At 45.4% G+C, this 24,235-nt stretch overlaps 1 protein-coding gene across 3 annotated transcripts in view; it reads right to left on the bottom strand.

Annotated features, from left to right (window-relative positions):
* DPF3 (double PHD fingers 3) overlaps positions 1 to 24,235 on the bottom strand; it is a 292,610-nt gene that overhangs the window by 39,503 nt on the left and 228,872 nt on the right. The window contains exon 9 of one of the 3 annotated variants that reach the window (XM_040226151.1): positions 17,422 to 19,171. The exons of 1 other annotated variant lie outside the window; for it this stretch is intronic. In XM_040226151.1, coding sequence (XP_040082085.1) covers positions 19,002 to 19,171 — 170 coding nt within the window. In that variant the 3' untranslated portion in view covers positions 17,422 to 19,001. Of the gene's footprint in view, positions 1 to 17,421; positions 19,172 to 24,235 lie in introns of those variants that run through there. One more of the 3 variants, XR_005718633.1, reaches the window with a different exon arrangement.

Raw genomic sequence — 24,235 nt, 5'->3', positions numbered from 1 at the left:
GGAAAACATTCTTTCCCAAGGCAAGGTTTTCCCACTCTTTGGCTTTGGCTTGGCACTAACAAATCAACCTCTATTCCCATTCCCAGAAACTCTGTATTTCTCTCAACCTCAGAGCCTACTGTCAACATACTCTTAAGTGTTTCAGGCAGTCCTGTGATTGTTGGATACAAAGGACATCAATTCATACTGGCCAGTGTCCAGACATCAGCTGTCTTCCTGAGAGCAGTTCTGTTTGCCACCGACCTAGGGGTCTTGTGCATAAACAGGAGGCCTTAGCCTCCCTCCAGCAGCCAGAGAAAGACAACACATACTCCGTCTCCAAGATAAGGCCTTTCAGACGGCAGCACACTTAGAATATCTCCTTTGTGTTAATGAGAACAAACACAAGTGCCCATCCCAGTGTTTGTGGGACTGATCTGACTGGGGTAGAAAAGACGTAAGATGTCATTTCCACTGTGTCATCATGAATCATTGACGATCTTTGCAGCCTAATTAAACTGGACTTTTTGAAAGATGGTGGCTCAGACGGTAAAGCGTCTGTTTACAATGCGGGAGACCCGGGTTTGATCCCTGAGTTGGGAAGATCCCCTGGAGAAGGGAATGGCAATCCACTCCAGTACTATTGCCTGGAAAATCCCATGGACAGAGGAGCCTGGTAGGCTAAAGTCCATGGGGTTGCAAAGAGTCGGACACGACTGAGCAACTTCACTTCACTTTTGAAAGATGAGTGAATCCAACAGCCCTAGAACAAGCATTGCTTTTCACCATTTACTATTTTAGTGTTTATTCAATTATTTTAAAGAGGGATATACTTGAGCTAAAATCAAAAGAGCACAAGTAGTAATAACCAGCTTGGTTCCAACTTACTGAGGATTCCATCAATTCATGGGTCAAGGGTGCCAACACATTGACTTCACACTTCATACCACTTATCATCCTCTCGGTTACCACCTCTCATAAGCCTATAGCCATTGACCCCATATCCATCCCTGAAATCACACCCTTGCATTTACCTGCTCACCCCTTTCTCCCTCTTTCCTACTCACCCTAACTCCAGATAAGCCCAACCCTCCATGGGCTCCATGCTGAACCCAGGTTTAGAAAATCACACCACTGAGCTAACCAGTCTACCCTGAGTGGTGACCACAAAACTTGGCAAACCATTCTCCCACATTGTTCCAGCTTCTCACATCTCCCAGACCTCATGGCCCTTCCTCACACTCTTCTTGTTGACTTAGACATATTAAAAAATACATAAGTAATAAGAATAAAACTTTCTCATCTTCTCCACATGCTTCCACCCACCTCCTCACCCCTGTGCCCCTATACTTGTCTCCTTCTTGATACCAGGAACAACTCTCCCAGCTCCTACTTGTGCCTCGAGCCCGACTTCTCACACCTTCCTGGGAACTTTGTTCCTTTTATAATTCCCTCTTGAAACATCAATTTCTTTCTTTCTAGTCAATCGTTCTGCCAGCATACAAATATGCTGGAAGAACGGGGTGGGGGCAGGGGGAAGAAAGAAAGTACAGTCTGTTTGTAGGACATATAATAAGTTAACCTTAAAAATGCATTCCAATATACATTGCATACCTGCCTGCTCAGTCACTTCAGTTGTGTCCAACTCTTTGGGACCCCGTGAACTGTCACCTGCCAGACTCCTCTGTCCATGGGATTCTCCAGGCAAGAATACTGGAGTGGGTTGCCATGCCCTCCTCCAGGGGATCTTCCCAACCCAGGGATTGAACCTGGGTCTCCCGCATTGCAGACAGATTCTTTACCATCTGAGCCACCAGGGAAGCACCAATATCCATGAGGTGCAGACAAATACTGTTCGACACCACTTATACCAGACACTTAGACTAGTCAAACTCCTAGAGTCAGAAAGTACACTGGTAGATGCCAGGGGCCAAGAGGTGGAGGCGCTGGGGAGGGGGGTTGGGGACTCAGTGTTTAATGGGGACTCAGTGTTTAATGGGGACAGGGTTTCAGTTTAGGAAGGGGAAGAATTCAAGAGACAGATGATGGTGAGAGCTTCACAACATCGTGGACACACTTAGTGCGCTGAACTGTACACTTAAATATGGCTAAAGTAGTATGTTTTATGAGACTTTTACCACACACACAAAAAAAAAATCTAAAAAATCCAAATATGCTAGAAGAGCACCCGTCTCCCAAGGAGACCCTGACCGAGCATCTGCCTCCATCAAGGGCCCAGGTCCCGCTCCTCTTTTTAGCACAGCTCCTTGGCAGGGCCTGTGCCTCCACCTTCCTGGACTCTCTCTCCTCAGCACACTCACCTGCCTTCCTCCCATCTCCCCGCTGTCCTTTCTCAGTTTCCTTTGCTGGATCCTCCTCTTTACTCCAGACTCTTCTCTTTATCTAGTTTGACTCAATTCCCTCAAATATCATCTCACACTTGTCATTCCCAGATTGATATCTGCAGCACAGACCTCTCCACTGAGTCACAGACTCACAAGTCCACTGCCCTGGTGGTGGGGAACCCGAAGAATAGAAAGTAAGTAAGAACCAAGATGGCAAAGGACCAGTGTGGGAAAATTCTCATCTCCACGGGTGGCGCAGACCCTGAAGCCAGGAGGGGAGCCCGCAGCCAGGGGGCTGCAGTGTCTTCCGGGGGGTGGGAGGTGGAACTCACAGAGAACAGAAAGGCTGATGGCACCAGCTTTCAGAACTGCCAGGATGCATTTCAGCTCATGAATAAGAAAAGAAGTCATCACAGGTTCCAGCATCATGAGAACAGAGGAGAAAGACTGAGAAGCAGAAGAATTAGTCAATGCTGGGGCAAGGACCAGGGAAGGAAGAAAGGAGATACAGAGAGAGGTGAGAGACAACGAAGAAGGAAGCTAGAAGGAACGAGTAAGAGAATGAAAATAAGAACCTAGAAAAGAGATTTGGGTCCTTGCTTATTCAGGAGACACAACCAGAATTCTAGCTGAATTTTTAACAAGATGCAGAAACTCAATTCTCCGAGTCTTCCCTAGAGGGATATTAGTATGATTACTACTAATGGCTACCATTTATCAACGTGCTTCCTGGGTGCTAGGCACTCTGAACACAGGTCCTCATTTAATTCTTAAAACGACCTGCGACTCAGGTGTCACTGGCCCCATTTGCTGGAAACTAAAGCTCAGAGCAGTGAGGTCATTTATTCAGGACCACCAGAGGCGAGATGCCGATCACATCTTACCCCAACCCCGCCTCGGGTAACGACCGGGCCAAAGGAAACAGGAGTGGGGAGAGACTGATGCACAGAGTCAGGGGGTGGGGGTGCGATGAGCAGCGCTCCAGCGTGCACTGACCATCCAGCAGCTCCCCAGGTCAGAGGCTGCCCACCTGCGCTGAGGTCCTGCTTCCCTCTCCACCGAGGTCCTGCTTCCCTCTCCACCACGGGCTGTGCCCTGTCCATTCTGCAGGCTGCTTGGCGAGGGGGACTGAGGTGAGGGGGGCGGAGAACCTGAGGGCTCCGCAGGGTGGTGTGAGGATCTGGGGGGATGGCTTGTCCCAGCCTGGCAGCTAATCTAGGATGTGGGATTAAATGCAGTCCCGAATTATCCTAGGGCAAAACCAGGTCAGGCCCCCTCCAAACCCCACCTTCACAGAGTTAAAGGTGAGGAACTGGAAGGGCTTAAAAGGCAAAGGAGTTAATTAGCTCCCTGAAACCGAAAGGGGGAGAAACCGAGCTTAAAGAAAGGGGCAGCTGGAGGCGAGGGGAGAGAGTGCTCAGCTGGGAGCGCTGGGAGTCCAGAGCCTCATGCCCGCCGGCGCCCGGGAGCTCTGAGGTCCCTGCAGTGAGTCTCCATGTCACCACTTCATCCTCTTTTGGATCAGGTCTGAGGCCTCTGCACCTGACAGCCTAGGACAGGGCAAGATGGGGACCAACACAACTTCGTCTGAATCGGGCCCAGAGGGTGGGACAGCGGGCCCTGACTCTGGAAGTCAGAGCTGGGAAAACAGCAACAATTCTCAAATCTCGGCAGGTGTGCATTCCACAGGTGCCCAGACCCACCGGGAAGATGCTGGTCTACCTCTGACCCAGCCGAGTCTCCATCTGCCTCTTCAGCCAGGGATGAGGTGGACGGAGCGGAGGGGCCAGGGGAGTCACGGGGGCGAGTGGACAGAGAATGGAGGAGGCGTCTATACCTCCATGATTAGCGGTCATGCTGGGGAGTCGTTGGGGGGCAGGGATATAAACTGCCACCTCCCCTCCACCGACCTCTGTAACAGTGCCTGAAACTTCCACCACCGAAGCGACCCCAGGGGCTTAAAAACCTGACCTCCAAAAGGCCACAGTTAAAATGCAAACCAGTCTCTTAGACAGGAGAGGCTGATGTCACATTTCTGACTTGCTCCATCCGAGCCTCTGACTGTCAGCACCAGAGTGAACCTTGGACCACCTGGTCCAACCCCTTCTTTAAAAAATACAAGGAAACTGAGGCCCAGCTTGTGAAACGATGGGCCCTGGGTCACAGGGCACGGTGGCAGCAAGGCTGGGACCTTCACCCAGGCCTGCTAAGTCTTTTCGCAGCTCGGATGGGCCCCTGGGAGCATCCCCTTGAGGGGGGCTGGCGTCCTGCTTCCTGCTGCCCCTCTCTCATCCATTCACCGCTGCAGACAAAAGCCCCCGGGACCTCACCAGCTGACTCCTCCCAGATTCTGCCTTCCGGAAGGATGAATGCACATTGGAACCCCGCGGCCAAAATATTCCTGGGTACCACCCACTCTGCATCCTGCTCCCTTTTCAACAGACTCCTGGGAGGTAGAAGTTTCCAGAAGGGATAGCTCTAAGGCTTTCACAGATGGGGTACTCTGCTTAGAAACATTCCTTTGTTGGACAATGGGAATAAGGTAGGAAGACAGGGGGATGGAGGAAAAATGTAAATTTTTTTAAAGTCACATTCTCACGAAAATGGCACCCTGGAATTTTCAAGATCCTCTGACCAATACCAGGTTAGATTCCTTAGTTACAAAGATGGAGATTGAGTTTCTTTGGAAGGTTAACCAAATGAGGCCCAGGAGTCTTAAAAAGAAGTAATGAAAGGGAAAGAAGTCCCAGAAAAGAAGTTCCCTGCCTAGAAGAGAGAGAACTCTGCTTCCCTCCCGACAGGCTCACAGCCACCTAAAATGGTCCTACAGAGCTGCCCGGCACGAGGAGCTTGCCCAGGGCAGCTGGCTGTTTGCAACTGCCAGTTTGTCCTTTACTGGGAAACCTGCATTCATTAGCATATGCCTAAACCCACAGAGCTGGCCAGCCATTGGGTAACAACGAGGATGGATTCACCCTAGAGCCAATGAGACTCTGGTTTCTACAGAAAAAAGTCAGGTTCCCGGAGGAGGCTGGGGAGAGGAAAAAGAATGAACAGAAGCCAAAGGAAAGAGGAGGATGATGTGGGAGGGTCTCCCTCCCTGGGCAATGGTTAAAACGGAAAGAAAGAAAGAAAAATGGCAAGAAAGAGCACAGCCTTTGAAATCAAATAGACAAATGCCTTTGCCGAGTTTGGAGCAAATTAGTATTTAACTTTTCTCCACTTCAATTCCCCCAGTTTGTAAAATGGGCCCAATGTCACAGGTCATTTAAGGAAGTAAGGAAATTAGAGAACCAGGTGGCTCTAACGGTAAAGACTCATCCTGCCAATGCAGGAAATGCGAATTCAATATTCGGGTCAGGTAGATCCCCTGGAGGAGGAAATGGCAGCCCACTCCAGTATGCATTCCTGGAGAATCCCATGGACAGAGGAGCCTGGTGGGCTGCAGTCCATGGAGTCGCAAAGGGTCGGACACGACTGAGCGTACACACACAATGACATGCAATTGGTGCTCAGTGAGCGTGGTCTCCCTTCTCTTCTTAGCATCCAAAGCCAGCCCCACCTGGTCCCGGGTAAAGCCCAAGGGGAGACTCTCACCCAGTGAGCCCTGGACAAGGCACAGGGGCCTTCTGGGGAGGAGAGTGACAGTCCCAGTGGCAGTGGGCTGACCCATTTGGCCAACCGTCCTTCGCTTCCTTCTCTTCACATTCTGGGAGCCCTGGAGCGCTCTTCTCCCAAATGAGGCATGCAGCAGAAATGAGCTGTGATTAGCACAGTGGAGAGACCAGGACGGTGCGGAAGCAGTGGGGAGCAGCTGCAGACTTTCCTGGAATTAATGGAGAGGGAGCAGGGAGGGCAAGTTGCCGTCTCTGATGCTCTGTCTCCCTGAGTCAATCACCAGGCAGAAAGACTTCTCCAGAAGCCAACCTTCTCAGCCTCTGCGGGGCTAAGCCCGCTCTCGGGGCTGCCTGTGATAGATCTCACTCACCATTAGAGGCAGTGCCTGCGAGGCACACAGCGAAATTTCAAGCCAGTTTGTAAGTGCTATAGATGGATACATGAAACTCCCAGAACATCGCACTAGAGGCAGTTAAAACTCAGCCCCGGAACACTGGCTACAACAGATTCCCGGCAATGTTACAGTCCGAAGGCAGATGAAGGGGAGAGCAATTTTGAAAGAGTTTAGTGAGACGGTGCTGTAAGAGGCCCAGGTGCTACATCAACGTTGGGGGATCGGAGGGGAAGGGGTAGATTCAGAGGCTGCCATCCAATCATTTTTGCCAGGGAAGGTGGATATTCTTCTATTATGGGTTTCAATTCTGTGCTGTCAGATAAACGGTTTTTTCTTTTCCTTCCCCCCACTGTGTGGCATATGGGCTCTTTGTTCCCTGACCAGGGATCAAACCTGAGACCCCTGCAGTGGAAGCACAGAGTCTTAACCACTGGACCACCAGAGAAGTCCCAAGATCACACACTTTTCTTTGTTTTGGGCCACGCTGCACAACTTGTGTGAACTTAGTTCCCCGAAGAGATCAAACCTGGACCCTTGGCAGTGGGAGAGCAGAGCCCTAACCACTGGACTGCCAGAGAATTCCCCAAACAACCTTTTCAGTCCAGGGCTCTTCCACCTTTAGCTGTGCCTAAAGCCAAGGCAATTGTCACTGAACATTACAGGCAAGTGACAAGCATGAAAATACACTCATGGGAATATCAGAAAGAAGACCTGGAAGCTCAATCTGGGCCCTCCCACTTCTGTGTAGATTTGGCCAAGTCATTTAACCCTTCTGAGTTTTGGTCTCTCATCTGCTAAGTGGTCCAGGGCTAACCCTGTCCAGGCTGATAGAAAGAGTCCATGGAGAATGTGATGGCTGTGGCTTAGGAAGAGCCATCCATCCATCCTTGGCCACTGTGGCCCATGGTCTTTGGACTCATAATCCATTTTCCTCACACCTGGCTACAACTCTTCCAGCCTTGGGGGCCAGTGAGGAGCCTGTCAACAAGATGAAGTGTGGAGTATGAGCCTGGGATAGAGACACGGAAGTGGGGACAGGAGATTGCAGCCTCACAACTTCTTGATCCTCCAACATGTAAATCAGCTAAGGGTATCCAGACAATAGAGCTTCTACACCCAAACAAAGGCCATAGCCAGAATCTAAGCCTGGGTTCCTTGATTTTCCTCACTGACCTTTCAGTCTAAAGGGTACCTATGCAAATAAACCCTTTCTCTAACTTGACTAGCAAGACAATTATAGATCTTGATCCCAAATTTCAATTGGTCTCTAGATACAAAGCTCTCTTGGGCCAACTAGCCTCTCAGGATATCCCATACTCCTCTCCAAGTGCATTGCAAAGCAGTCAGTAGTATAACAGCAGGTTCTCTGGTTTCGGGATATACTTAGTGGAAATGCCCACAGAACAATTTGATACCAAGCAAGATGAACCTTTCATCAGCTAGACAGTGTCACACAGAAGAGAAGATATACTGGGGTTCTGTTACAAGTCATTTCGAAGGAATTCTGATCGCCTCTTTCCCCCATAAGCATTAGGATCCTACAATTAGGACAGGGTCAGAGGCAGTCTAGTGGGAAACATGTACAAACCCAAACTTCTTGACATGCGTAGGGGGGCTCTGCTCACATAACCATCTTAAACATCACATTCTGCTGCTCAAGAACTCAAAACACCCCTGACTTTCTCCCATTCCTGATTTTCATTTGCTATGGATCAGGCCCCACCATAATGCAGATGCTACTTATATTACTAAGTCTCTCTACAGCCCAGGACCTCCCCCATGCCCTTCAGGCTCATCTTTATGGGCTTCAAACCTAGTGTCACTGGCACCTCTGAACTTTTGTCCTGGCATTCCCCACTATTGCTGTCAGCTGCCTGCCTTCTCTTTGCCCACCTGACTCTACTCATCTTTCCATGAAGACCTACTTCAGTCTGCACTCTGCTGATACTTAGATTTTGCACCAACTTGGCACAAAATTAGGTGGTCTTGTCTTAAATAATATACTAACCACCTGTCTCTCCTCCTTATGAGCAGAAAAGATGTCTTATAACAGTGAACAGAGTCTCAGGGCCAGAAAATCCTCGATTAGAAATAGCAGACGCTCCCAGTTGTGACTGCTATATCAGTTCCATCTCCCTGAGCTCCAATTTCCATCTCTGTGAAATAGGAATAATAATCTTAAGTTGAAAGGACTAAACATGGCCTTCACAAGCTAACATCTATAAGAAGCCCACTGATGACCAGCAGATAGCGTTAGTCATTCAGGTGTGTCCGACTCTTTGTGACCCCCATGGACTATATAGCTCACCAGGCTCCTCTGTCCATGGAATTCTCTAGGCAGGAATACTGGAGTGTGTTGTCATTCCCTTCTCCAGGGGATCTTCCCAACCCAGTGATTGAACCCAGGTCTCCCGCATTGCAGGCAGATTCTTTACCATCTGAGCCACAGGGAAGCCCCTACAGCACATAGAAAATATCCCCCAAAGTTTGCTTCAATTCCCCTTTGCTCATCTTCTATGTCCTGCAAAACCTAGCACAGTATTGCCACACAGAAGGCATTCGACAAATGTTTGATTAATTGATCAGTAGCATAAAACAAGCCAATAACTAGAGGGTCATTATGCAAAGTAACAGTATGTGGTCAAAATGCATTGATCTATTTTTCAATTATAGATGAAATGTTGATGTCTAGGGAGGGAAAACGATCTATTTTAACTAAAAGAGTTTTCCAGATTTCAAACCACCAGCCAAGTAGAAGTTTCAGCATAAGTGTTAATGCTAGCAATTCATCACGCCCCTCCCCCACCCCTTCTTACACAAGTCACCTCCATTTCCAACCTCTTTTATACTTCTGGACCACAGAAAGTTGACTTCACGCACTAAATGCAGTACAATCCTTGCTACTTCTTTGAATCAAATACCAAACAAAACTTGTCTAAGTTTAGAAAGCATCCTGATCACCCCCTCTCCCAAACAGAATTTTTATATAATACATACAAATATAAAAATTAACCTTCTCTTCTAATAAGACCTTTCTTTCCCCACCAAGCTGGGGAGAAGAGAGTACACAACCAGGAATGTCAGCGAGGTCATTCGACCAAAATCCAGCTGAGAATAATTTCCAGGCCCTATGAGCAACTATGAAGTCCATGTGCCAAGGCTGACATTGGACATGGTGGGGTCCAACCACATGAGAAATGGGAATTCAGATGGAGTTTCAGCAGAACCGCTTTTACTTGCTGGCTTTTTGGCCTTACTGTCCTTTTCCGCTGCTTTTTACTTCCTTTTGCCCACACTGGGTATTTCTCTGAAGGAAAATGCCTCTCGCCACTGTGTTCACCCTCCAGCTGGTGTCTCACACTATCAAAACAAGAAGAGTCCCCATGCAGGCTTGGGACAGTGCTCCAGGATGCATAGGAGCAAGTGTAGAAGTGTATCTTAGTAATCATAATGTGCACTCATGAGACTAATTTTTCCCTTGTCTCCCATTCCTTGGTGGTGAGTCAGGTACTCTTTCAGGTTGCCCAGCTGCAGTTCAAAGCATTGCAGAGCCAGGTTGGCCCCCAAGAGGTAATCTGGTCCATTCCCCTAATTCTACGCAGGAGAAATGCTTGACCAGCAGCGAGTTCTATTTCAGCCTCAATTGTCAAAAACCCTTGATGGCAAAAGAAGTTCGTCAGTTTGTTCGAAGGCCCAAGGTGTTCCTCTTGTCCTCTCTAGAGACCAGAAGCAACTGGTCAGCCTCTTTTTTCTCAATGATACAAATAATGGTTATTAAATGACCCATTAATCTCTTCCTCAAGTTAAACAAGCCCAAATCGTTTAACCTTTTCTTAAAGGATTTATTTTCCACCCCTTTAAACATGTTGTTAATAATCTTTTTTGCATATTTTGATTTTTCCACAGTTCAGTTCAGTTGCTCAGTCGTGTCTGACTCTTTGTGACCCCATGAACCGCAGCACGCCAGGCCTCCCTGTCCGTCACCAACTCCCAGAGTCCACCCAAACCCATGTCCATTGAGTCGATGATGCCATCCAGCCATCTCATCCTCTGTCTTCCCCTTTTCCTCCTGCTCTCAATCTTTTCCAGCATCAGGGTCTTTTCCAGTGACTCAGCTCTTTGCATCAGGTGGCCATAGTATTGGAGTTTGAGCTTCAACATCAGTCCTTCCAATGAACACCCAGGACTGATCTCCTTTAGGATGGACTGGTTGGATCTCCTTGCAGTCCAAGGGACTCTCAAGAGTCTTCTCCAACACCACAGTTCAAAAGCATCAATTCTTCAGCCCTGAGCTTTCTTTATAGTCCAACTCTCACATCCATACATGACTGCTGAAAAAACCATAGCCTTGACTAGAGGGAACTTTACACAGTTATTTTCAGCTAATTTGAACATGGTGGTATCAAATATTAAACAGGGGTGGAAAAGTACTTCCCAGCCCTTGCCCAGTATTCCCAATATAACACATCCTGGTATCATGCTTACTTAAAAATAAACAACACAACACTCCTTCAACTAATATTCTACTAGGACTTCCAGATCCATCTCAGCTATGATTGTGCCTTGCCAGGTGATCACTAACAGCACAGTCAACATAATTGTTATCAGCCAGGTTGGTGCTAAACCATTGATGACCACTGTTATCACCTCTCATCAAGTATCTTCTACTCTGGTATAAGGAAATATCTGGCGTAAGCACAAAAAGGAGAGTGCTGCTCACACCATGTTTATGTAAAATATAAACAGGATTTTCTCTTATTTATTTTCAATTGGAGGATAATTGCTTTACAGTATTGTGTTGGTTTCTGCCACACATTAACTTGAGTCATAAGAGGATTCTCTAACTTTTGGTCTCAAGACTCTTTCTCCTTCCAGTCTATGCCTAAGAACTGACAAGTGGGTGAACTCAGATGTGCTCACAGGGCAGAGCTCACAGCAAAAGGAACTAATATACAACCTGCCCAACTCAACCCCTGTCTCTTTTAAGGAAACTTGCAAATAAGTAGGGGAATTTAGCAATCAGTTCAGTTCAGTTCAGTTCAGTCGCTCAGTCGTGTCCGACTCTTTGCGACCCCATGAATCGCAGCATGCAAGGCCTCCCTGTCCATCACAAACTCCCGGAGTTCACTCAGACTCACGTGCATCGAGTCAGTGATGCCATCCAGCCATCTCATCCTCTGTCGTCCCCTTCTCCTCCTGCCCCCAATCCCTCCCAGCATCAGAGTCTTTTCCAATGAGTCAACTCTTCGCATGAGGTGGCCAAAGTACTGGAGCTTCAGCTTTAGCATCATTCCTTCCAAAGAACATCCAGGGCTGATCTCCTTCAGAATGGACTGGTTGGAACTCCTTGCAGTCCAAGGGACTCTCAAGAGTCTTCTCCAACACCACAGTTCAAAAGCATCAATTCTTCGGCACTCTGCCTTCTTCACAGTCCAACTCTCACATCCATACATGACCACTGGGAAAACCATAGCCTTGACTAGACAGACCTTAGTCAGCAAAGTAATGTCTCTGCTTTTGAATATACTATCTAGGTTTGTTATAACTTTTCTTCCAAGGAGTAAGCGTCTTTTAACTTCATGGCTGCAATCACCATCTGCAGTGATTTTGGAGCCCCAAAACATAAAGTATGACACTGTTTCCACTGTTTCCCCATCTATTTCCCATGAAGTGATGGGACCGGATGCCATGATCTTCGTTTTCTGAATGTTGAGCTTTAAGCCAACTTTTTCACTCTCCTCTAAGCACCACTAAAAGATATCCTGAGATCTGAAAGTTATGTATGTTTCCAAACAATTGAGCTTCTTCTAGCAAGGGCTAAAGAGGACATCATGGATAAATTTGACATGGATGCTGCCACGTAGCATGACTAGCTCATAGACTAGCCTTCAGGATAATCTCCTATTCAATTTGTAAGGTTTTAATTCAATAGGATGCCTAGCATCAGGAATCTTCTCCACCATCCAAGCAGGGAAATGATTTCTTATCAGTTCTTTGGGGATGTGAAGTTAAGAAGGTGGGCGAAGTCTCCTGATCCTGAATATGACCATGCAAGTCTGAGTTCTTAGGAAGAAAGGTATCACAGTAACATCCCCAATACCCCCACAATTAACAATTTCAGAGAGCCACACAATCACAGAAGAATCAGTAGTCACCAGAGAGGGACCATTTCTCTAACGACAGCAACTCCACACCTTCTGTGTCAGGCTCCACTAAGTGCCCCTTATGATTTATCTGATACAGATGACACACTACTGCCTACGTTCACCAGGCCCGTAGGCACCATCTGCACAAACCTAACTATTTTAAAGTTGGCCTTTTTTCCTACTTAAGTTACCAGAGATGAACCATATTAGTCATCATGTCCCCAGAGTCACTATTATATATGACTAGTACATAGGCTGGTTGGATTATTGACAGATTCTTTAGGTAAGCTCTGCACTGTTGCAGTTTGTATTTGGGACTCAAGCTGGAAATTCTGGTAGACAGCTCTCTCAAATCTTGTGATGGAATTTTTGGCTCTGAAACATTTCTTCACATAGATCTCAAAACAGCAGCCATTGCTGACCCTGGAATGCACTCCTAGCCCTTCACCTGATGATTTGAAATTCTTCTTTTCCTCAGTCCTGAGACCTGGAAAATACCTGAAAAATATCACCACCCAACTTAACGGCATAATAGTTGCTTTCTAAATCAGGATCAGTAAACAATGGCCCCTGAGCCAAGTCTGGTCAGCTGCCTATTATTGTAAATAAAGTTTTATTGGAACATAACCATGTCCTTTCATTTACATACTAACTCAGGCAGCTTTCATGCTACAACTTCAGAACTGAGTAGCTGCAACAGACATCTGAACTACAAAGTCTGAAATATTCACTGTCTGGGTCTTTATAGAAAAAGTTTTCAAACCCTCCATTATAAACCACAAGGAAAACAAATTGCTTATTCGGAATAATCTTCTTTCCACCCTGACAAAACAAAACCAAAAAACAACTGTGACCCAAGTGACTAGTTTTTGCATACTGCTTTGCATAAAATGGGCTTCCCTGTGGCTCAGACGGTAAAGAATCTGCCTGCAATGCGGAGACCTGGGTTTGATCCTGGGTCAGGAAGATGCCCTGGAGAAAGGATTGGTAACCCGCTCTAGTATTTTTGCCTGGAGAATCCCATGGACAGGGGAGCCTGGTGGACTACGCAGTTCATGGGGTCGCAAAGAGTGGGACACAACTGAGCAACTAACACAGTTTCTTCACTTTCACTTTGCATAAAATCTGGTTTGACTCTCTTACAAAGTGTCCTCTGAAATAAGATACATAAAAGATATACAATACTTACAAGAGAAATCTAAATAAAAATTCTAGAATGATAATAATAACATATAAAATACACTTAATATGTTGTTGTTGTTTTTCAGTCTCTGAGTTGGATGAAACTCTTTGCGACCTTGTGAACTGCAGCATGCCAGGCTCCTCTGTTCTCTACTATCTCCTGGAATTTGCTCAAATTCATGTCCATTGAGTCGGTAATACTATCTAACCATCTCATCTTCTGCTGCCCCCTTAATATAAATATAATATAGTATCAATATACTTTATATAATAAAATATAATTATACATAATATATATATATATCCCTCCAGAATTTTTGTTATTTAAATTTAAAAGTATTTTACATCTCATGATATATGATATGAAGTCATTTCAGTCATGTCCAACTCTTTGCAACCCCATAGACTGTAGCCTGCCAGGCTCCTCCATCCATGGGATTTTCTAGGCAAGAATACTGGAGTGGGCTGCCATTTCCTCCTCCAGGGGATCTTTCCAACCCAGGGATCGAACCTGGGTCTCCCACATAGTAGGCAAACCCTTTACTGTCTGAGCCACCAGGGAATCTCATATGTAACTTATTTCAGAAGACATTTTGTAAGATATCATATATGTATAAATATGTTTTATTTAAATCAAAAGAAGTTGTGAGTTTGCTGGTTTGGGGATACAATAAAGTGAATTCAGTTCTAATCATATGGAATAATTTGAAGTTCTTAGGAAAAAAAGGATAAAAGGAATGTGATATAACAGATAACTCATCATCAATAATAATGTGAAATAAAAAACATATCTTTAAACTTACAGCTGTGCCTGGAGTTTTAAATGGGAGATCTTTCAGAGGGTTGGATGGGGGAACATTTTTTCCTGGAACCACATCCTGAATCCCTAACACATGATGAATAATGACCTAGCTCCATCCAGAGGGCCACCCAAGGACCGTTCCCATCATGTAACAGGTCTAAGTCAGGATACCACCAGACGCACTCACAGGCTAAGTCAAGGATCTGCTGTCATGATGGAGTTTGGTCCAGGCAACTTAACCTCAACTTTTTCAACTTTCACCACCTGGCTGGCGAGCTGCCCCAATGCCTTCAAAGGGTATCTGCTACATGCTCACATTTGATTTCCTCCACACAAAGTGGTTCTTCAGTGTTTTCAATTTATAACCAACATTTTTAAATGGGGAGATCTCCCAAATATTTAAATATTTTGGCCCCTCTTGAAAAACCAGAGGACCTGGGTACCCTGGGGTCACGTTCTTGCAGGCAGCACCACCTTGAGCTGTGGGAGCTGCCTCATTCAGAGCACAGGTGCTCTCAGGAGCTCTCTGGCTCTCCATACCCCCCGTCAACCCTCTCTGTTATCCCCCCTGTGCCCAAAGCTGAGCATAAAGCCTCCCTGGCACTGTTCATTTTCTCATCCCTGGCCTGTTTTACTCATTAAAGATACCTGCCCTGTAGGCATCTGAATTCAAACCCAGAGCTAACTCTTCATAGAAATTAATATAGTGGGTCGGCAAAAATGCTTGTTCAACTTTTTCCAAAACATCTTACAGAAAAACCCCAACAAATTTTTAGGTCAACTCAATATTTCCAAATGAATGAGGAGAAATGACTTCTTTTTCTCATTCTCTGGCTCACATGTACACGTTCCCCCACCCTCCTGGTCAGTGACCACCAACAGACCGAAAGCATATGCGTACTTTGCCAATAACAAACCGTCAGACATTTAGAAAAGGCAGTCTCTGCCTCATGACTTGCCGTTAGAGACATTAGATTCTGCGGGGTCTCCTCTGTCCTCATTTACAGCTCCATGCTAGATATCTTGTCCCTACGAGCATCCCAAAGACAGTCTCTACAGAGAAAGCCTTTAGTCATGAAGTAAAACACACTTTATATGAGCTTCCCAGGTGGGGCTAGCAGTAAAGAACCTGCCTGCCCATACAGGAGACAAGAGAGATGTGGGTTCGATCTCTGGGTTAGGAAGATCCGCTGGAGAAGGAAATGGCAACCCACTCCAGTAATCTTGCCTGGAGAATCCCATGGACAGAGAAACCTGGCGGGCTGCAGTCTGAGGGGTCACAAAGAGTAGGACATGACTGAAGCGATTTAGCACTAGCACAAAACACACTTTAGGTAGAAAGTATTTGCCCTTCGGAGGCAAAGTGCCCTCTTCTAGGGTACAAAGTAGAAGAATTTCAGGTGCAATCACTTCCCTCCTAAGAAGATATTCAAATCCCTCAGTAACCTCTGAATTTAGGCATCTCAAATCTGAGTCACTGTAGGAAGTGGGTGGGCTTCCCAGGAGCACTAATGGGAAAGAACCTGCCTGTCAATGCAGGAGACATAAGAGATGCAGGTTTGATCGCTGGGTTGGGAAGATCCCCTGGAGGAGGGCATGGCAACCCACTCCAGTATTCTTGCCAGGAGAATCCCATGGGCAGGGGAGCCTGGCGGGCTACAGTCCATGGGGTCTCAAAGAGTTGAACGCAACTGAAGGTACTTAGCACGCATACACAGGAAGTGGGTAGTGTGTAATAAACGATCAAAACTTCTACTCCAAGTATCTATAAACAGATGAACAGATAAAGAAAATGTAATATATACATGCAATGGAATGGTATTCAATCTTAAAAAAAGGAATGAATTCTGACATATTACAACATGAATGAACTTTGAAGATATGCTAAGAGAAACAAGTCTGGCAAAAAGGACAAATACTGTATGATTGTACTTAGATGAGGTACCTCAAATAATCGAATTCATAGAGACAGAAAGTAGGATGGTGATTGACAGGAGCTGGGGAGGCGGAAATGGGCAGTGTTTAATGGATACAGAGCTTCAGTTGAAAAAGATGAAAAAGTTCTGGAGATGGATGGTGGGGATGGTTGCACAACAATGTGAATGTAATTAATGCCACTGACCATACACTTCAAAAAGTTAAAATGGTAAATTTAATATCATGTATATTTCACCCTCAGTAAAAAGAAGAAAACCCTAAGGAGGGTATATTGGGGGGAATATCCTTTTTACTGCTAGAGAAATGTATAAAATCCATAATGTCTAAAGGAAGATGGAACATGCTGACAGCAGAATCATAGTGTCCTGTTCCATCTCCATCTGGCCTATGTGTGAGCTGGCAATGCTCAGGGGGCAAATCTGGCCTGGGAGGCTGGCCTGGTTCACTCTGACCTAGAGGACCCATCGGAGAAGTGTTCACCTCCAGACTCAAGGAGATACTTATCTTGGGTGGGGGGCAGGTTTACAGCTGTGCCAACTGGCAGCTTGGGGAGGCTACACCACTACCTTCCAGGAAGTGGAAGCATTAACCTCTCAGCTTTTCCCAAGCACACACTACATCGTGCATTATTGTGCAAAACTATCTTAGCACACGGTGTGTCAGCAACATTGGATGGGTATCTTAGGTCAGTACACATAACCAAGCTCTCCATAGCTCCATTTTGGCCATGGAGAGGGTGGCGGTGGCTGTGGTGATGGTGGGTGGGTAACAGCAACTCTGGACTCAAAGCTCGGATGGTGGTACCAACCCTGGACATCGTTCACTTTCCAAGTCACCACCTATCAGCCAAGCCAGTGGCAGCTCTGTTCTGGACTGTGCTTCTAAACAAAACAATGGGGCTCAACAGATCCTGGGCATGCAAACGGGCAGAATCTTTTCAGGAGCCCCTACTATAGGCCAGTGTGAAAGTTGAACTCATGCAGGATGAGGATGGAAAAGCAACATTTACAGAGATGCTATAGGAGCATTGGAAACAGGCTTTTATTTTAACCAAAACTTACACAAACTTGATACAAACCCTACATTATGCAAAACTTTATCACAATTCTACGCATGTTATAACTCGTGGGAGTTGGTTGGAGAGTGGATTATTATTATAATTATCATTTTTATAAAGGACATTTTCTATCAGAAAATGTCACAGAAAGGACAACAAAATGATTAAAAAAAAAAGATACTCTTGGTGATCTCCCCCAGGGACTGGCCTTGAACGGACTGGCAAGAATTCTGTGCCCCTCCAACTCCCCTCGCTAAGGTGAAAGAGATATTCTCAGGCTCAGAACCATCCCACTAACACTGTCACCCAAGACTTTTCCTGAGAGGAATATCCAGCATTAGACGGTACATTGATTATTATGACTCTGCTTAGCAGTGAGGGAAACTGAAGAGCCTGAATGTATAAGACTGGGAGAAAACCCAGCGGCCCAGCCAGTCACCCCAGCTCCTTCACTAGGCCGCAGACACAATGTTGAATGTGTTTCATAGGCCACGTTCACGGCCACTAACATGGCCAGTTCACCCGCCTTCTCCCCATCAGCAACTGAATGTGAGCTTTCCATCCGTCAGGCTGGCCTTCCTCGCCCTTGGGGACATCTAGAAGCCAGATCAGCAGAAGGCTCCCTTTGCAAGTCTCCTCTAGGAGTTGTCAGGGAACGGACTCAATATCATCCCAGCAAATGCTTATTTTCTGTTCTCTTTTTTTCCTCCTCTCTTTCTCTTTCTTCACTGGGTTATTTTAAACAAAGCTGTCTGTGTTTAAATCTGTTGAACTTGCAGAGATATATTTAATCGCTAGATGGAATTCCTTTCAGAACTAGGCCTCATCAGACACGATAACCAGAAGACAGGCTGCTTCTTGACATCAGATAAATGGGGCTTGCCTGGGGTGAGGGGAGAGTTTGTTTGTTTGACTGTTTTAGGGGGGAGTGGAGAGACTGCTGATAGCCCTTGTGGCTAATTTATTTCAGTCAAGTCTTAACACATAATCAAACACTTTCAATAGACTTTTGAAGAAGAAAAAAAAAAAAAAACTGATCACTCCTCACTTACCACTTCCAACTTGCAGAAATAAAAATACCTAAAGAACATACATGAATGGCTTTTTAAAAAGCCTGAGAGAGCAGAGTTGATCTTTATTCTCTTATTAAAAATGTGGGGTATTTTTCCTTAGAGTTAATAGGCAGTCTTTATTTTACAGTAAGTCCTCTATTGATTTTCATGTCTTCACAAAAATTGCTTTTAACTTTTAAAGTTGAAGGTACTTTAAACAAAAATACTGTGCCACATCAGCACCTTTTCTTTTAAATATTGAAATAAATAAAATAGTTAACTCTTTTTTTTCCCTGTAAGTCTGTTTGTGTTCAGTTATTTCTACGGTAGAGCGATTCCAGTCTGACCTGGATATTTTCTCACAGACACTTAAAAAAAAAAAAGTAATGGAGAATTAAAAAAAAAAAAGTCTTCTTATTGCACAAAGTGAGGCCATTCCCGAGACTTCTCTGAGCCGAGCTGAGTTGCGCTGGAGGCTTGTCCACAATCTAGGCTCCTGTGTTGGCGGAAACACATGCGCAGGAGGGGGCCAGGCAAGGGAAGAGGAGGAGGAGGAGGAGGAAGAGGAAGAGGAGGTGCTGATTCTCGTGGCTTCTCTCCACCTTCTTCAGACACGGCTTGCTTGAAGGATGCCGGAGTCTCCAGGTCAGAGCGTTGACTGCAGAGGGAAAGGCAATGAAAGATAAAACAAAAAACAACAGCACAGGACAACTGCCTAAAAAAGAAAGATTTCAATTTAAGGAAGTGGTGGAAATGAAATGAACTGGGGGGGAAAAAAAACGGAAACAACTAACAATTTGCCACACGAATGAGGCCACGCTATGCACAACGAGCACAGACTAGTTGTCCCTCGTGCCTTCATTCAACACCAGCAGCTCAACATCAGCCAGGAATAGGAGAGGTCAGCTGCTCCTGGACAACAGAATGACACGAGAAACAGAGGGCATGGCTGGATTTTTAATTCCTAGGTAGCGTAGCAGGCAAAACTGGGTATTAGCAAAATGTGGCTCAGACAGTAAAGCGTCTGCCTGCAATGCGGGAGACCCGGGTTTGATCCCTGTTTTGGGAAGATCCCTGGAGAAGGAAATGGCAACCCACTCCTGTATCCTTGCCTGTAGAATCCCATGGACGGAGGAGCCTGGTGGGCTACAGTCCACGGGGTCACAAGGAATCGGACACGACTGAGTGACTTCACTTTCACTTTACTTTCTTCTCCTCTACTTAGAAATGAAACAATCTTTTCCCTGTTGAAGTACTCCAGAAGGACCATTATGGTAGAATCTGTCACCTGTCACTTAAATGGAAATGAGTAGTATCTATGGTACAGGACCGGGTGCCCCATTTGGTCTAAGGTGAAAAGGACACTGCTTCATGCATACGTTCTCATCCCCAATCCTGCCCCAGGGTGCCAGAATTACTCAGAAAGAAAATCAAGCCAAGATATCTGTTCCAGTCCTCAACTAGCCCAGTGATCCCCAGAGTCAGCCTTGGAACGTGGTGGGAGTTCAAACCAGGTGGGTCCCTTTAGCCTGGATGGGAACCAGTCAGGCAAGGATTTTGCTTCTAGCTGAAATGAAGTCTGCCAGGTTATTTTGGTCTTTGGAACGGAGTAGTCGGCACAAAGAAATAAGCAATAAAACCAAGGACTATCACATTTCACCCCAAGAAGCAGTTCCTGAGGGCAGATATGGGTCTCCCCATGGTGTCCAGCTCACTCTGAGTGGGGAGGGGAGGAGAGGAGAGGGTTCAACTGTAAAGCGGCCAAGCCAGCAGGGAACAGAGTTCAAAATCTAATGAGCTAAAAAAAAAAAAAAAAAAAAGAAAACAAATGAGCTGCTCATCCTCTTCCAAGTTGCACCTCCCCTTCCCATCCCCCATTGCTTCTGGTACCCAAGGCATCACTGGTCAGATGTACAGGACTGGATTTGATGCACTTCCAAAGCCAGGACTCTATCCATCCACTGATGCTTTTAAAAGGAGACTGAGAAGGGCCTCATTTCCACCTACCGCCAAGTCCTCCCTACACCCCTGTTCCTGAATCTTTCTTCTGCATCCCATCCCGTCCCACTGCCCCCTTCTTGGATCTGTTTCTCTGCTGTCCCTTCCCAGGCTCCCCTCCTCACCCTCCCCTCTGCTCATCTCTTCACTGTTCCATCTCCTCCAGCCCCTTCACTCCAGCAACAGAACCAGCTGGCCTTTCTCCAGAGCCCCCAGAGAGTGCTTGCCAAGTTGGGCATCCATCAGACTTTCACCCTCTGCCAGGAGTCTTCCAGTCCCTCCCGAGTGGCCCAGATCCCCACCCACCCAGCCTTGTTTCATTGCTTGCTTGGTGAGTCTGTCTCATAACCATAACCCACATCCCTTCGATTTCCTCAAATTTCTACCTTTGACCCCCCCACACACACACACAAACACACTCACACACACACACATTCTTCTTCTACCCTAATTAAGCCACCTAGAAAGTAGCTGGTTGGTTCCCAACTTTTTGCTCCTACAGCCATTTTCTCTTTCTGAGCCAATGGGGGCCACTGGGAATGTCCCGTTACATCTCAGTCTTCCGCTCTCAGCCGCCTTAAGGAGGCTTACTTTCCATCACTCCACAAATCTCCTACTTGCCCTTCACCCCATCTTCACGTCCTCATTCTCTCTCCCTCCCCCACCCCCCACCCCCACTGCCTCTGGCTCTCATTTACCTCCTTCACTTGACTAATGGATGCTGTGTCCAGCTACGGCTTCAACTTTTCTGCCAAGAAAATTTCTTGAGCATCCACTGTGCATAGAAGGAGATGCTAAATCCTTCCACTAATTAGTTCAGAAACGTTGCTCAGTTCTGTTTATCTCAACAAACAATTATGGCACAATGGTGTCGGGTACTGTCCGAGGGACATGCATGACATCATTTTGCCCTCAAGGAGACACACCATCTGTTTGATGAGAAAGACTACCAAAAAATTACAATATGTTTTGTTAAGCACTAATGCTAGGGACATGGACAAAATGCTAAAGAACAATACTTAAGCACTTTTTAAAAATACTGTGATTTTTGCCATTTTACATTTCAGGCTGTGATTCCCAGTTTTGCTTTTTATTCAGCACTATCTTCATTCTCTTCTCACAACAGACACCCTTGCCTACAGATTAAATAGCAATAGTCTAGCTACAGCTCTTTGTTGATCTGGATGACTTCCTCCAAGAAAATCTCCCTGACTACGGTGATTCACAGCAAAAATACTCACATACCATCCCATGAAATTCTTATATGTTTTTAACTACTTACTAATGTCTACTTTGCCCAGCTAGATTCCAAATAAATCCACTGACCCTGTGTTTAATTTCATCCTATCCTTCACAAGGCTGAGTTGCTATTAGTCCCTAGCCACTAAATGAATGAAAATATTATACTCTACATACTAGCTTAAACCTCAGCTTAAAGGCAAAATGTCTGTGTCACTCATAATGGAGTAAATCAATCATGAATAGAGTCTGTAGACTGTAGTACTGCATCAATGTGAATTCCTTGGTTGTGATCATTGTACTGTGGTTAATTGAAGAATCTGGGTGAAGAGTATATGGAAAATCTTTGTATTACTTGTGCAAGTTTGTAAGTATGATAACTATTTCAAAACTTAAAAAAAATTTAAGTCTTAGTTATTGGCGAAGGGCCAGTGTTAAAACACTTTGAAAACCTAATTGCAAATGCTTTTTAGCCAATAATTTAGTTCTGACAAGGATCTTCTGTCATTCTCAGCTGTTTTATAAATCAATCAAGTTGAACGATTTTCCCTATGTGGTTTTTCCTATTTTGAGTAAATGGTCAGAAATCACTTTTATTAAGCACAACAGAATCATATAATTCAGTGTTTCAGTGTTAGAAGTACTTGGGTATGTGACCAAGACAGAGTCTGAGGTCTTCACTCCCTGCCACCTCCCCTCTCCACCTACCCGACTCCAATGTCACCACCAGCAATCACACTGACCATCAGTCAACCTCAGTTCTTTGGGGAAGTTCATGAAAACTTAGACACTGCTACCTCTCAACAGGATTCTAAGGGGATAATAGGCTGGGATTTAGGAGTTCGGTTTGGTTTGGGTTGGGTTGGGTTGATTTGGTTTGGTTTTTACAGCATCAGATGCCTCCTTTCAATCCAGTGAGGTCTTGAGTGAAAGACCTCAAAGCCCTTGACTGATCGCACTCAAGAGAGACCTAGACACCACCTACTGACCCTGGAACTTCAGACCAGTCATTTAACCTGATCAAACCTTAGTTTCCTCACCAGCAAAATAGGTATAAAGAAAATCTATTTTATCTCACGGGATTGTCTGAAGAATCATGGTTAGGTAATGTTGATTATGTATTGTGATAGGGTAAGGAATGTCCAGGGTTTCCCTGGTGGCTCAGATGGTAAAGAATCTGTCCGAAATGCAGGAGACTTGGATTCGATCCCTGGGTTGGGAAGATCCCCTGGAGAAGGGAATGGCTACCCACTCCAGTATTCCTGCCTGGAGAATACTCCAGTATTCATTCCTGGTGAATTCCATGGACAGAGGAGCCTGGCAAGCTACAGTCCATGGGATTGCAAAGAGTCAGACATGACTGAGCAACTAACACACACAAGGAATGTCCATATCCTAGGGATAGAGAAACCATGGCAGAGATTCATGGAAACAAACTCACAAAGGGATTGAGTTCAGACTTTTCTACTCTAGGCTTCCACTCAAAAAAATGCCTCATTCAGAAAATACATGGCACAAGTAACTTCACTTCCAGAAGTCAACAAAATCCCCTATAGAAAAATTCCTAACACATGAGTCTGCTCAAACTTTAAGTACAAGTTCAAGATGATATTCATCAGAGGTAACAGGAGGCATATTGGGATAATATTAATTAATTTTATTCCACCATGAAGTGAGAACCTCCAAACAGCCTTTAGTTCTCTCCCTGAGTAATGATCTTGTGTTCCCTCAAGTGCTATATAAAGGCAATACCAGGCTGCAGCCCATTAGGTGCAAAGAGAGATGCAAGGTAAGCAGGAAGACTTAAAGGGATACTATTGATGTGAACATCATGTTTTTATTAAATCTTTCTCTCTAAAATACCAGTAGCAAATTGTATTAGTGAATTTAAAGTACCTTTAAGAAAATTAAATGCAAATTTCTCACTCCCAGTGTTAATAGTGATTAGAGGGTCTGCTCTCTACATAGTCTCAGTAACAGATGTAAAGGATTAGACTGTCCTAGGTAGGAAAAAACAACAGGTAGACAACAACGATAATCACCTTTACAGAAAGAGTTCCCCCCTGCCCCCGGGGTTTTGTATGTTGCCACAGATTTAGAAGGTTCTACTGTGTTTGATTCTCCTATCTTTGGGCTAGGATTCAGAAAATTAGGTGACATTTCTGAAGGATTTGGGGTGGCGTTTACTGAGCTGAGGACAGAGAAAAGTAATCAGACCATTTTCATCCTGTTGACTCTAATTTATTTTGTACTAATATTTGAGTATTGATACTTAACAAAAGCAACAACAAAACAATAGATGTGCTGACTACTCACACAACTCTTGCAATTTCCGAGGTTGCAAGAAAGTAGATCTTTGTCCCTAATAGGCATCAGGAGGGAATGTCTAGAAATGGTAGTTTAGAAGATGAGCTCTCTATAAAGTTGTGCACAGAATTTTAATTGGAATTATCTTTGGGGGATCTAACTGCTTACTCGTCAGTTT

Source organism: Oryx dammah, unplaced genomic scaffold, assembly GCF_014754425.2.
Source record: "Oryx dammah isolate SB20612 unplaced genomic scaffold, SCBI_Odam_1.1 HiC_scaffold_26, whole genome shotgun sequence".
Taxonomy (NCBI): Eukaryota; Metazoa; Chordata; class Mammalia; order Artiodactyla; family Bovidae; genus Oryx; species Oryx dammah.
The sequence above is the reverse complement of the archived record's forward strand: the minus strand, read 5'-3'. Positions and strand labels throughout refer to the sequence as shown.